Source organism: Bufo gargarizans, chromosome 2, assembly GCF_014858855.1.
Source record: "Bufo gargarizans isolate SCDJY-AF-19 chromosome 2, ASM1485885v1, whole genome shotgun sequence".
Taxonomy (NCBI): Eukaryota; Metazoa; Chordata; class Amphibia; order Anura; family Bufonidae; genus Bufo; species Bufo gargarizans.
In genome coordinates this window covers 709082021-709095031 of record NC_058081.1, presented here as the reverse complement: position 1 = coordinate 709095031, position 13011 = coordinate 709082021, and the positions used below count along the sequence as shown (strand labels likewise).

The 13011-nt window shown below is 50.8% G+C and overlaps 1 protein-coding gene across 2 annotated transcripts in view; it reads left to right on the top strand.

The window, feature by feature from the left end:
- Nucleotides 1-244: 244 nt before the first annotated feature.
- LOC122929085 (GRIP1-associated protein 1-like) overlaps nucleotides 245-13011 on the top strand; it is a 61590-nt gene continuing 48823 nt past the window's right edge. The window contains exons 1-15 of one of the 2 annotated variants that reach the window (XM_044282539.1): nucleotides 245-402; nucleotides 2304-2370; nucleotides 2692-2753; nucleotides 3395-3421; nucleotides 4212-4319; nucleotides 4397-4541; nucleotides 5710-5849; nucleotides 5930-5978; nucleotides 7009-7079; nucleotides 7520-7555; nucleotides 9393-9424; nucleotides 10123-10170; nucleotides 10250-10349; nucleotides 12506-12583; nucleotides 12715-12807. In XM_044282539.1, coding sequence (XP_044138474.1) covers nucleotides 361-402; nucleotides 2304-2370; nucleotides 2692-2753; nucleotides 3395-3421; nucleotides 4212-4319; nucleotides 4397-4541; nucleotides 5710-5849; nucleotides 5930-5978; nucleotides 7009-7079; nucleotides 7520-7555; nucleotides 9393-9424; nucleotides 10123-10170; nucleotides 10250-10349; nucleotides 12506-12583; nucleotides 12715-12807 — 1098 coding nt within the window. In that variant the 5' untranslated portion in view covers nucleotides 245-360. The remainder of the gene's footprint in view (nucleotides 403-2303; nucleotides 2371-2691; nucleotides 2754-3394; nucleotides 3422-4211; nucleotides 4320-4396; nucleotides 4542-5709; nucleotides 5850-5929; nucleotides 5979-7008; nucleotides 7080-7519; nucleotides 7556-9392; nucleotides 9425-10122; nucleotides 10171-10249; nucleotides 10350-12505; nucleotides 12584-12714; nucleotides 12808-13011) is intronic. The other variant, XM_044282540.1, reaches the window with a different exon arrangement.

Sequence of the window (13011 nt, the reverse complement as noted above, 5' to 3'; positions counted from 1 at the left end):
ATCGCTATCATATACATTGTGATCAGATATGGACCCTCTTGTCATGGAGACCACAGCTGTAATAGTCATGTATAAAATATGTGCATTCTGTGGAGCACTAGGTATAGGAATGGGAGACATTTCCAGCTACAATAATGTCGCACAAATGCAGCATAAGAAATAACGCATCATGCAATGTCATATATGGCCAGCAGGTGGCGAGCGTTCGCTTCTCTGTCTGTTTATCCCAGCCGCTGCAGCCTCCTTGGTAGAGCCCAGTTCCTGTCTGTTCTTGGGTTCTCTCTATGGTGCTGGGTGGACGATACCATTGAACAGGGAAGCGGGGGTGCACTGCCGGTGTCCACGGAGGGTGACAGGAAGATGGCGCAGGCTCTGTCTGAGGACGAGTTTCAGCGGATGCAGGTAACGTTTTCGCTGAGGCCTGGGCAGGTGACGGCTGACGTGTGACGTCATGAGAAACAACACGGTGACGTCATGTTGGGGAGGTTGTAGTGCAGTGTTTCAGCCCATAATACTGTCGGTTTTCCTCTCGCAATGAAATGAATGGAGGATGAGCAGCCAGCTGTCCTGCTGCCAGTCATTGTCATCCAGTGGTGTGCAGTGCCCATCACCAGGCTGTGCAAGCTTCCAGTGATGTCATACCTGGCTGCCAGGTGTGCCAGTGATGTCATACATGGCTGCCAGGTGTGCCAGTGATGTCATACATGGCTGCCAGGTGTGCCAGTGATGTCATACATGGCTGCCAGGTGTGCCAGTGATGCCATAAGTGGCTGCCAGGTGTGCCAGCGATGTCATACGTGGCTGCCAGGTGTGCCAGCGATGCCATACGTGGCTGCCAGGTGTGCCAGCGATGTCATACATGGCTGCCAGGTGTGCCAGTGATGCCATAAGTGGCTGCCAGGTGTGCCAGCGATGTCATACGTGGCTGCCAGGTGTGCCAGCGATGCCATACGTGGCTGCCAGGTGTGCCAGCGATGCCATATGTGGCTGCCAGGTGTGCCAGCGATGCCATATGTGGCTGCCAGGTGTGCCAGCGATGCCATACGTGGCTGCCAGGTGTGCCAGCAATGCCATACGTGGCTGCCAGGTGTGCCAGCGATGCCATACGTGAAATGAATGGAGGATGAGCAGCCAGCTGTCCTGCTACCAGTCATTGTCATCCAGTGGTGTGCAGTGTCCATCACCAGGCTGTGTAAGGTTTCTGTGATGTCCTGTGTCAGCACCCTGCAGTGATGTCAGACATGTCGTACAGATGTGTCAGTGATGTCAGGTCAGTGTAAAGCACCCGTCTGGACATAATGAGTAGAGCGATGGCTTTTGGAGGGGAGATGCCATGTCATTATGTGTAATGCTGTTTGCCAGTCACTGATGCCCTGTCGTCCTGGTGATGTGCCCCTAACACCCAGATGGCATTGTATGGTCCTGTCAGCAATATCATTTGTCGCCGTTAACTTATCCCCCAGTATTATAGGTGGTTACCTTGGATGATAGGGGGCCACCCGGGATGATAGGGGGCCATCCGGGATGATAGGGGGCCACCCGGGATGATAGGGGGCCACCCGGGATGATAGGGGGCCACTGAGGATCGTAGGGGGCCACTGAGGATCGTAGGGGGCCACTGAGGATCGTAGGGGGCCACTGAGGATCGTAGGGGGCCACTGAGGATCGTAGGGGGTCGCCCAGGATTGTAGGGGGTCGCCCAGGATTGTAGGGGGTCGCCCAGGATTGTAGGGGGTCACCCAGGATTGTAGGGGGTCACCCAGGATTGTAGGGGATCACCCAGGATCGTAGGGGATCACCCAGGATCGTAGGGGATCACCCAGGATCGTAGGGGATCACCCAGGATCGTAGGGGATCACCCAGGATCGTAGGGGATCACCCAGGATTGTAGGGGGTCGCCCAGGATTGTAGGGGATCACCCAGGATTGTAGGGGATCACCCAGGATCGTAGGGGATCACCCAGGATTGTAGGGGATCACCCAGGATTGTAGGGGATCGCCCAGCTCTCCCTTGTACATTCTCTACATTCCTCCCGGCATCCCGCGGTGCAGGCCTGGTCACACGGTCATGCGATTAGTTCTGCCTCCATTGCTCGGCAGGGTCACTAGGTTTGCGTTTGACTGGAGCAGACGCCGTGCTCTGTATATGACGTCAGCGCCTTCTTAAAGGGACCACAAACCTAAAACCTGCATCTTGTGCTTTATTGCGCAGTTGAGTGCGGTCTGTTGTTCCCTGTTATCAGCCATTTCCACATGAGGAGAGGCTGAGTGTAACCCCCCAATCACATATATCATCTATCACAGGCTCAGCTCCTGGAGCTCCGGACCCAGAACTACCAGCTGTCTGACAACCTGCGCAAAAACAACCAGGGTGAGTGTATAACCCCCACCATCCCCGAATATCACCTCAGCTTCCATTTCCTTCTCCACTGCACTTTTCATCTCTCTTAAAGGGGTTTTCCACCTTCCTTTTTTATAAAAATCTGATTACTAACACGGGCCGGGTCCTGTCTGACAGATTGGTTGCTAAGGTGCACTTCCTGTAGTTGTCCCTAGCAACCATTGTCTTATTCCTTCCAGAGTTTCCACTGATATGATGTCAGAGAAGAAGTTAAATGTTCGTTTGGGTGGGGGGCCCCTTTACTGTCCCGGGTGGCTCTGTATAACGTGTATTATTATTTTTTTCTTACAGAGCTTGCATCTCTCCGTCAGAAACACGTGTCCCTGGAGAAAGATTTTCAGAAGGCGCAGAAGGTCAGTGCGGTAAATGTGGGTGCTGCACCCCGGGGGCGACAACGCGTGCAGTGGAATAAAACAATGGGGCAGCCGTCCATTGCAGCCTATCAGATTGTGGCTCTTAGAGAATGAAAGAACCAATCTGATTGGTCGATAAGCACTTGTTTTAGTATTGTGTTATACCCAGTGCAGGGGCGGAGCATGACACAGGGATTCTCTGTTGGTTGTCACGCTCCGCCCCCTCAGTCCCTTCATAACACAGTGTATCAGTGTCACCTGTCCTCCCAATATATAATCCTATCCACAGGTTAAGGTGTTAGTATCTCATGTTTGGGGGTCCAATTACTGGACATGTTCTATTTTTTTGCGGAGCCGCGGCCCGGAAGTTCGGGGCCGCACTACAGAAATGCGGATGCGGAGAGCACATAGTGTGCTCTCCGCATCCCGTTCTGCCCCATTAAGAATGAATGGGTCCGCACCCGTTCCCGATATTGCGTAACGGATGCGGACCCATTTGCGGACGTCTGAATGGAGCCTAAAGGAACAGCCCCTTGATCCATAGCACAGTGCAGGCTGGGTGTGACTGTCTTGTGTACGTCGCCGTCTTGCTGTTTTGTCTCAGTTCACATTTGCTGCTGTTTTTTTCTTTTCTTTCACAGGCCCTCAGTAAAAGCAAGAAAGCCCAGGTACGGTGGGAGCTCCGAGAACCATGAATATGGCATTTCCTTCCTCTTGTTTGGGTGCTTGCAGCAATCTATGTGACAACTGTGGATCTCCATCATCCTGTGTCACGTAGACCTCCTCCAGGCCACCCTCTGTCCCCTGTGCATGATGTAAGACTAGTCGTTGATTAGCGCCTGCTCTAAGGGTGGCCATACATGATAGGTGAATGTCGACCGAACCCGCCGACCGTCTAGTGCGGGGCTAGGCAACCTCTGACACTCCAGCTTTTGTGAAACTACAACTCCCAGCATGCATACTTGCTCTGCTCTTCTAAGAACTGTCATAGAAATGAATGGAGCATGCTGGGAACTGTAGCTTCACAACAGCTGGAGCGCCGAAGGTTGCTGAACTCCGATCTAGTATGTTTGGTGTTCCCTGGTGGCAGTCGAAAGGAAGGTCGAGCAGTTGAATTTCAGCATGCCCAATCCTTTGTTCTTTCAGGAGATGCTGCCAATGGAGTCTGTGAGCAGCTTATTCTCCTCCCCTTACTGAGAGCACGTGCATGCTTGGCTAAGCTGAGTGTGCATGTGTATGGAGGGAAGGGGACAGGAAGAAATAGCTGCTGACTGATCAGCGCCCATAGATATAAAATATGGGATGAGGTAAAAGGACTTGCGTGTGATGAAACACGTGAGAAGCTCGGGGGCCACAGGGCCCAGGCACAAGAATGGCACAAGGTGCCGAGGGTTTGCAGTTGGCAGCATGGCAGTCAGTGGTGGCCAAGTGTGACTTCTTTGCTTGCTGTTTCTGCAGGAGGTGGAAGCATTGCTGGGCGAGAATGAGATGCTCCAAGGAAAGCTCCACAGTCAGGAGGACGACTTCAGGCTGCAGAACAGCACGTTGATGCAGGAGCTATCCAAGGTACGCCGGAAGAGCAGAGGGTCCGGGGGGGGGGCTCCTCCTCTGTTCCCTCTGCTCACTCATGTCATTGTTCACAGCTGTGTTCCCAAATTGAGCAACTGGAAACCGAAAACGGGCAGCTGAAGGAAGGCGTTCCGTCTCAGGAGGGCGTCCCCGTGGCCGAGGAAGGCGAGCTGAGAAGACTTCAGGCTGAGAACACTGCACTTCAGAGGACTATTGGCTGTAAGTCCCTACACCTTCAGTAGATGTCCTCCCCATACACATGCACGCTCAGTTCGGCTGAGCGTGCATGTCTTCTCAATTGGGAGACAGAAGTAAACCACTGAAGGACATTGGATCGGTCATATTGAAATGCAGCATGCCCGATTCTATCTATCATAGGGGGAGAGCATATACTTTCCATATATTAGGCTGGGTTCACACCTGAGCGTTGCGCAAACGCGCGTTTTACGCGCGTTTTTGTCGCGCATTTTTATGCGCATTTTTTGTAATAGTAAACGCGCGTTTGACGCGCGTTTGTGTGATTGACTACAGTGTCCTATGGCCACAAACACGCGTCAAAACGCCCCAAAGTCGCTCATGTACTTTTTTGAGCGTCGGGCGTTTTACAGCGCGTTCGTACGCGCTGTAAAACGCCCAGGTGTGAACCATTCCCATAGGGAATCATTGGTTTCTCCTTGTTGAGCGTTTTACAGCGCGTGGGAACGCGCTGTAAAACGCTCAGGTGTGAACCCAGCCTTAGATGGATGGCCAGGTTCAGCCGGCATGTGTACGGTCCCGTTTAGTTATATCGTACATTGTTGTATATTTGGGGTCCAGTCTGTTACCCTCTTAGGCCTCATGCACGCAAAAACGGATCCGCAAAAAAAATACAGATGACGTCCGTGTGCATTCCGTATTTTGCGGAACGGAACAGCTGGCCCCTAGTAGAACAGTCCTATCCTTGTCCGTAATGCAGACAATAATAGGACATGCTCTATTTGTTTGCGGAACGGAAATACGGAAACGGAATGCACACGGAGTACCTCCCGTTTTTTTTTTTTTTCTTTGCGGACCCATTGAAATGAATGGTTCCGTATACGGTCCGCAAAAAAAACGGAACAGACACGGAATGAAAATATGTTTGTGTGCATGAGGCCTTAGGTACTTGAGAGCTTCTATGGAGATTATCACCCAGCTTTCCCTGACTACTGAATAGTGACCCTACCTACTTATACTTTGCTACAGCCCCTTCCCCCATAGCAATGCTGAATAAGGTCACATTCACGTGTCTAGGGAAGGTGAATGGCCAAGCAGCCACATGGGATGACAGCCAGCTTTCCCACAAACATACAGAACCTGCCATGTCCTCTCCACTCGGTGGGTTCATGTGTCGATCTGTGCCTTTCAGCTCTTCAAGAACGACACGAGAAGGAAATAGCGTCGCTGAGGAGCCAAGAAACACAGGCCAGTAGTGTCCGCCCCTCACGTACAGGCCCAGAGAGCGAGGCCCAGGATGCACAGACAGATGGACAGGCCCTCGTACAGCAGGTGATCTACAGATAGCTGGTGTCAGTAATAGCGGCTTTTATATCTAGTCATTGCTCTAAGGCACCTGTCATCTCTTACAGGATGGCGAGCAGGCTGGGAGCTGGGAGCTGAGAGACGACAATCTGCAGGGTGAGTGGGCAGCATGAGTCAGCCCCGCAGTATACATGACACTGCAGCGGAGATCAGCAGCCTCCCGCGCTCCAGCTGTCGTCAAACTGCAACTCCCAGTATGCCAACTTGCTAAGCTGTCCTTAGAACTCACGTAGAAGTGAATAGAGCATGCTGGGAGTTGTACTTTTGCAAAAGCTGGAGTGCCTGAGGTGACCCCTGCGCTACAGGGTTATGTTTCTAGTACACAGAGGATAGCTTCCGGAATCTAATGTAATCCCCGTTATATTATTGGATAATGAAAGACAGCATCCCATAGGTTTGGGTAAAATGATTGGTCACCACCCCACCCCAATGCACATGTATCTCATCTTGTCCGAGCGTGTGTGTTGTCGGGAGAGGGGAGACTCCTGGTGGCTGCTTATTTCCAGTGGGAATGAAGGATTGGGCATGTTGAAATCCAATTGCCCGATCCTTCATCACCACATACGTTAGATCAGGGATCAGCAACCTCCGGCACGCCAGCTGTTCTGAAACTACAACTCCCAGAATCCTCCTTTCACTTCTCTGGGAGTTACATGCTGAGAGTTGTAGTGTGCATGCTGAGAGTTGTAGTTTCACAGGAGCTGGAGTGCCGAAGGTTGCTGATCCCTGCGTTAGATGGTTGGACGACATTCATCAAATGTGTATGTCCACCTTTTATAGGGTTGTTTACCCCCTGGGGACCTTTTCCACAGACCTGCTATAGTAATCATACTTACCTGATCCCTGCTGCTGGGTTCCAGCTCGATCGCAGCCCTGCTGCAGCCTATGTCTGGCTGCAGCGGTGACGTGTTACCTATGCGTCACGTGACCCGGACCCTGGCTGCAGCAGTCACGTTACCTGATGTCAAACTGGATGTTATTATTATTATTATTTATTATTAAAGCGCCATTCATTCCATAGTGCTGTACATATGATGGATGTTCATGGGAGACCCGGGACCTGCAGCGATGGAGCTGTTTATATCCAGCTCTTTTACTATTCTGTTTTTAACCTCTATTTCTTCAGGTGTAACGCTGAAACTGGCGACCCAGACGGAAGAGAACAAACTGCTGAGGGACAAGATAAACACCCTCCAGGTCAGTGCCGAGGCGCGGCGGTGCCATAGTAATTCTGGCTGCTTCTCAGAGAGGCTTTGATCATAAAGAGCATCTCCTCTCATTCTTATTTGGGTGTCTCCCCTGCATATTATACCTGCATGTAGCCCGTGCCCTAGAGTCAGAGACTGGCATCGGTCTTCTCCGGCAGTGGGTCTGCAGGGTGCACCACCAGCACTTTGGTACTCCATATTGTGAGTGCACTGGTCCTCCATAGAGTGTGGAGATCCATTGTGGTACTAGGCAGATGCATGAGGGCCTCTTAATTAAAATATAGGCCCTCGTGTATAAAAAGTTTCTGCAGTCAGTAAGTTAACCGATCTAGTTGGTAGCTACGGGCCGTGCCAACTCCTATGCACAAGACTTATGTTTTCTGTTGCTTGAATTTCATTTTCACTCTGGCATCTGATATTCCTATACAGGGGGAGATCTCCAGGCATCAAGAAGAAAACACCAAGGTATGAAGGTGGTTATGCAATCGCCGCAGATTAAAAGGTCTGCAGCTTTCTAATTTTAGGTTTCAGATTTCCACCATTTGCAGGATTTCTGCTTGCTGTCAGTGAATGGGAACAGTCTCATGACCCTTACAGACCTAGTACTTGCCACAGCGGAGGGGTTACTACTACTGTTGAATGCCAGACCTAGTCTAGACCCTCCAGTCTGGACTGCAGACTGACACATTTATACCTGCACTGATACATTGTAGCAAATTATCAGAAAATTGATATTTTTGTGCATCTGATTAGAGATGAGCGAATCGACTTCGGATGAAACATCGCTCCGTACAGTATTAGAATGTATTGGCTCAGATGAGCCGAAGTTATTACTTCGCGTAATAACTTTTTAAATAGATTTCTACTGTAACAAAACATTTCCCGAACTCTGGTTCGGTTCCAAGTGGTACCTTCGGCTCATCGGAGCCAATACATTCTAATACTATACGGAGCTCCGTACAGTATTGAAACCAAATTTTTTTGCGAATCGACTTCGGATGTTTTATCCGAAGTGGATTCGCTCATCCCTACTTCTGCTGTATTTAGCTTGCAAAAGATAGATGTGCCGGGTGCAGTTGTAGCAAAGTCCCAGCTGTGAAAAGTGTCACTGGCTTGTCTTAAAGGGGTTTTCTGAGTGTTTAACACTGATCACCTGCGCTCACGATAGGTCATTAGTATCTGATTGGCGAGGGTCCGACACCCAGGACCCCCACTGGTCAGCTGTTTGAGAAGGCTGTGGTGCCCGCAGCGCCATACATTGTATAGTGGCTGTGCTTGGTATTGCAGCTCATCCACTTGAATGTAACTGAGCTGCGCCTAGGCCACGTGACTGATTAACATGACGTCACTGGCATAGGAAGAGGCCGCAGCACTCGCCGAAATCGGACCCCTTCCGATCAGATACTGATTACCTGTCCTGAGGATAAGCGATCAGTATCAAAATCTTGGAAAACCCCTTTGAAAGTTCCAGATTTTTGTTCATTATGCAATGACTAAGCTTTATTTACATAACTGGAAAATCCCTTTAATTCTGGGTGGTTACTACCTACCAAAAGTGATCGAAGAGCAATTAGTGATAGGGTCACAGTTGCCCAAAGGTCATTGAGGGCTCAGCCCGTCTGGTCCAGTCCGACAAAAGATCTACTGTAGAGGCAATTACTGAGAAAGCTCTTGCTAGCGACGATAGGTGGCAGATCACATAGGACATGGCGGCTTGCTGTGTATGGGGCTGCAGACTGCTCAACGCACCCATGCTGCCCCCTTGTGCAATGCGCTGGAAAAACAAGTCCGTTCCTTAGAGGCCACAGCTCACAACTTAATGGATCTGCTGCTTACGTCTTAGCATCAGATGCCTCAGGACACTTCTGAGATCTTGTGGAATTCATACCTTGACCGGTCAGAGCTGGTTTAGTGGCTGGAGGGGATCTACATCGTATTAGAAAGGTGGTTTTAAAGGGGTATTCCGACATAAAAACACTCATCTGTTCACCATGTCCCGTTTCCATTGCCCATATAAATACTGATGCGTTGTATGACTGCTGCGGCGTCACTGGTGACATGCGCATGAACAGCACATGGCCGCCGAGCGGTGCCATACCTCATAGTCTAGTATTCTCATCTGCACTGGTTTCCTCATTAGATTATGTGGTGCCATCTTCCTATTGTTTTGGGGGTCAGTGTGATAAACACATGCACAGCCAGTGGTTCAGCATTTCTGGCAGTCCGGTGCAGTAGTCCCAAATTATTGGAATTTTTTCTATTATCCTGTCCGCTAATCTTGATTTTAATTTTTCTGTGACAGATATCTGAAAAGTTAAAGAAGAAACATGACAGGTAAGTGACTGATGGGTGCAGGAGAAACTGTATAGCCATAGAGTGGGATATGTCGGGCAGAGGCCCTCTGTAAGCTATGAGGAAAAAAGACACCCTTGGCCTCCGCTGGGGTAATGGGGGCCAATGGCATATACAGAGCTCTTTCAGCGAACGCCATCTTGCCCACCCTCCTCACCGAGAGTCAGGGCTGCAGGACGCTGCGATGTATGTACACGGTGCAGTGCTGTTTACGGGGTATTCCCATCTCAGACATAATGGCATATTACTAGATTGTGTCATCAGTGCCTGATAGGTGAGGGTCCCACCTCTGGGATCTGTTCCTATCTCCAGAACGGGTCCCCAAAAGGAGAGAGTACTGCACATGCGCAGCATGCCCTTCATTCATAGCGGTGAATGGAGAGCGCACTTGTGCATGCACGGCCACCTCTCTATTCTCCGCTATGGGACTGCTGGAAATAGCCAAGTCAGCGCGCATCAATTTTCATAACTCCCATAGTGGTAAATGGAGGGTGTCCGTGCTTTTGCTCACTTAGCTATTTTCGCCAGTCCCGTAGAATCGGATGAAGGGCGGCCATGTATACATGACTGCTGTAGTAAGGAGCAGGACCCAGAGGTGGGGCCCGCACCTATCTGACATTGATGGCATATCCTAAAGCTTAAAGGGGTATACATAAAACCTTTCCCCTCCTCCCGAACAGCTATCTACGTCTCCAAACGGACAAGGAAGCCCTGTACAACGACAGCAGGTAAGCCGATTATCCGCAGGTCGGGGGAGGGGAGGTTCTGATCATGTTCTGTGATGTAACGTTACTGTCTCCAACCCAGAACGAAAATAGAGGAAATCCAGCAGAGGAAAGAGGAAGAACTGAAAGCTTCCGCCTTACGGAACCAGAAGTTGCAGCAGGACCTGAATGCCGCTCAGCAGGTAAGCGAGGGCTGATCCTTCTCTAAGGGTCATTTGTGAAATTCCTGGATATTTCAGGAACATGAACTTCGGGCTTCCATGTGCTGCGCAGTATTTCTTGTTCTGCCTCCGAGCATTTAACCAGTTCCAGTCCGGTCCATTTACCAGGTAAAGAGCAGGCGTAGTTCTGACGTATTAGCCTCAGTGACAGGGAATTGCAGCCTCTGTAGAGCTGATCTGCAGGGCCGGTGCAAGGATTTTTGCCAACACAAGCGAAGCTACATTTTGGTGCCCCCCCACCCCCCGTCGCAGCTCACCGGGCCATGATCCCGTCTGCAGCAGCTGGCTTCTCCTCTGTGTGGTCCTGGTATCTTCTCTCTGCTTCAGACAATCGCTGGTTTGAGGACCGTATTTTCCGCCCTATAAGACGCACCGGCCCATAAGACGCACCTAGGTTTTAGAGGAGGATAATAGGAAAAAACTATATTTTCCATTACACCTCAGGTCAGACCAGCAATCAGACCCCCAATGTTAATCAGACCTCAGATCAGACCCCCATGTCAGCCATCATGCCCCCATGTCAGCCATCATGCCCCCCATTTCACATTTCGCTCCCTCCATGTCAAATCACCCCCCTATGTCACATCAGCTCCCATGTCACATTTCTTCTCTCCCCCCCCCCCCCCATTTCACATTTCTCCCCCTCCATGGCACACATCACCCCCTCCTTTTTACATCACCCCCATGACCCCTATTGTGTCACATTTCTCCCCCTCCATGGCACTGCCACTGGCGGTCACCTACCACTCCAGTTGGTAGTCTGGCTGTGTGTGACTCACAGCATGAGTCACCACCAGCTCCCTCCAGTCCCTGCTGCTGCCCGCCGCTGCGAGCCACTCCAGTCACACCCCCTGACCCCGTGAATGGCCGTGCTCACTCACGTGCTGCTCTGTGAGTGAGCTGCCGCTGGGGCCGCACACGCACGCAGCGCAGCTGCACAGGCTGGGGCGGGCGCCCAGCGTCGCTGCGGTGAAGTGATCTGATTTATTTGAAAAAAAAGGTTCATTATTTTCCGCCCACCCCTTCTCTGCGCTGGGTGTGCCCTAAGGCAGCCGCTTGGTCTGCCTTATGGTAGCGCCAGGCCTGCTGATCTGGGTCTACTGACAACTGCAGTCCCTTGGATTGCAGTATTGAGTGGCATTGCCACATGACCCATATACAAAGCGCTCGATGAGGAAGGCGAGGACAGTAAGAAACCATCTCTGCCTTCTCTGTGTATAATAGAGGTACTGAGTTGATAAAGCATGTTGTGACCACGTGTATGTAAGGAACATACATACCATAGAGAGAGTCCTTGAGGCTTCTATGGGGATCATAGGAATAGAGGGTACCCCATGATGATGAGGTCCTGTGCCGGGCTCCTCTATGCCAGTAATGGCAAAGAAAGACGGAGGTGATCATAGGGTCAGTATGTCAAGTGATCGGGTTCCAAGGTGGGAAAGAATAATGCTCATCAGTTATTGTGCGAAATTACGCACGACTCTAGTAAAGGCAAACGGGAGTGCTGGAGTTGGTCCCCTCCACAAACACTAGCCAACCGGTAGGAGCAATAGAGAGTCACCAGGAGAGAACAGGAATTTGACCGGACTGGTCCGACCTGGCTCAGACGTCTGGTAGGCGCAGTGATATGACCAACGGAGTGATGATAACATTCCTGCGGCTGATAAAACTATTTGTCAACGCATTTTGGAGCTATGGGGCTCCTTTTTCAAGTCTGAAGGGGTTAAACTGGCCATCTGGTTCCAGCATTATCCGGATTCACTGGTGACTTGTTCCATGCAGATCATAGCTGGAACCAGACAGCCTGTTTAACCCCTTCAGACTTGAAAAAAGATGCCCCTGACCCCCGAAACACGTTGTCAAACTGTTTTACTATCACTCCATTGGTCGTGTCACCGCATCTACCAGATGTCTGAGCCAGGTCGGACCAGTCTGGTTAAAGTCCTGTTCTTCCCTCGTCTCTGCGTTTTATACCATCCATATCTCCTGGAAGGAGGGGATCTACAACCTGTGGCTCTCCAGCTGCTAGGAAAGTACAACTCTCAATATTCCCAGTGGCTGCTGTGGGTTGCTTCCTAACATCTCGAAGAGTCTTCTATGGATGTGTGTCTCTACAGGTCTGTGCTGATCTGAAGGAGCAGATCCAGAGCTTGAAACAAGACCATGGGAAGTCCCTTCAAGGACTACAGGAGCAGGTACGTGGGGCACTGACTGGGTGATGCTGAGTGCCGACTTATGTTTCTGTCACTGAACTCTCCTCTTTCCTGCTCTTCTCCTGTCTTCTGCTTGCCTCTGCCTCCGTCTGCTGCTGCCTTCCTGGGTATAGGTAGCGTGGCAAAGTGCGGAGAGCCAGGAGCAGGTTGACAACATTTTGTCAGAGAACGATGCCCTGCGTACCAACCTAGCGGCCTTGGAGCAGGTATAACATCCTTCACTTTGTACCAGATCATCAGTCCGGTGGAGACCGACCCAAATCCTCTCAATCATGTCATGTCTGATGATCCCTCAGTTCAATCCCATGATTCTAATTAAATTGTTCACCTCCCCCCACGTATCCTGCACCTAATCACCACCAGATTACCAGACCGTTTGCATGGGTGACCCTTGCACACCTTGCATGTGC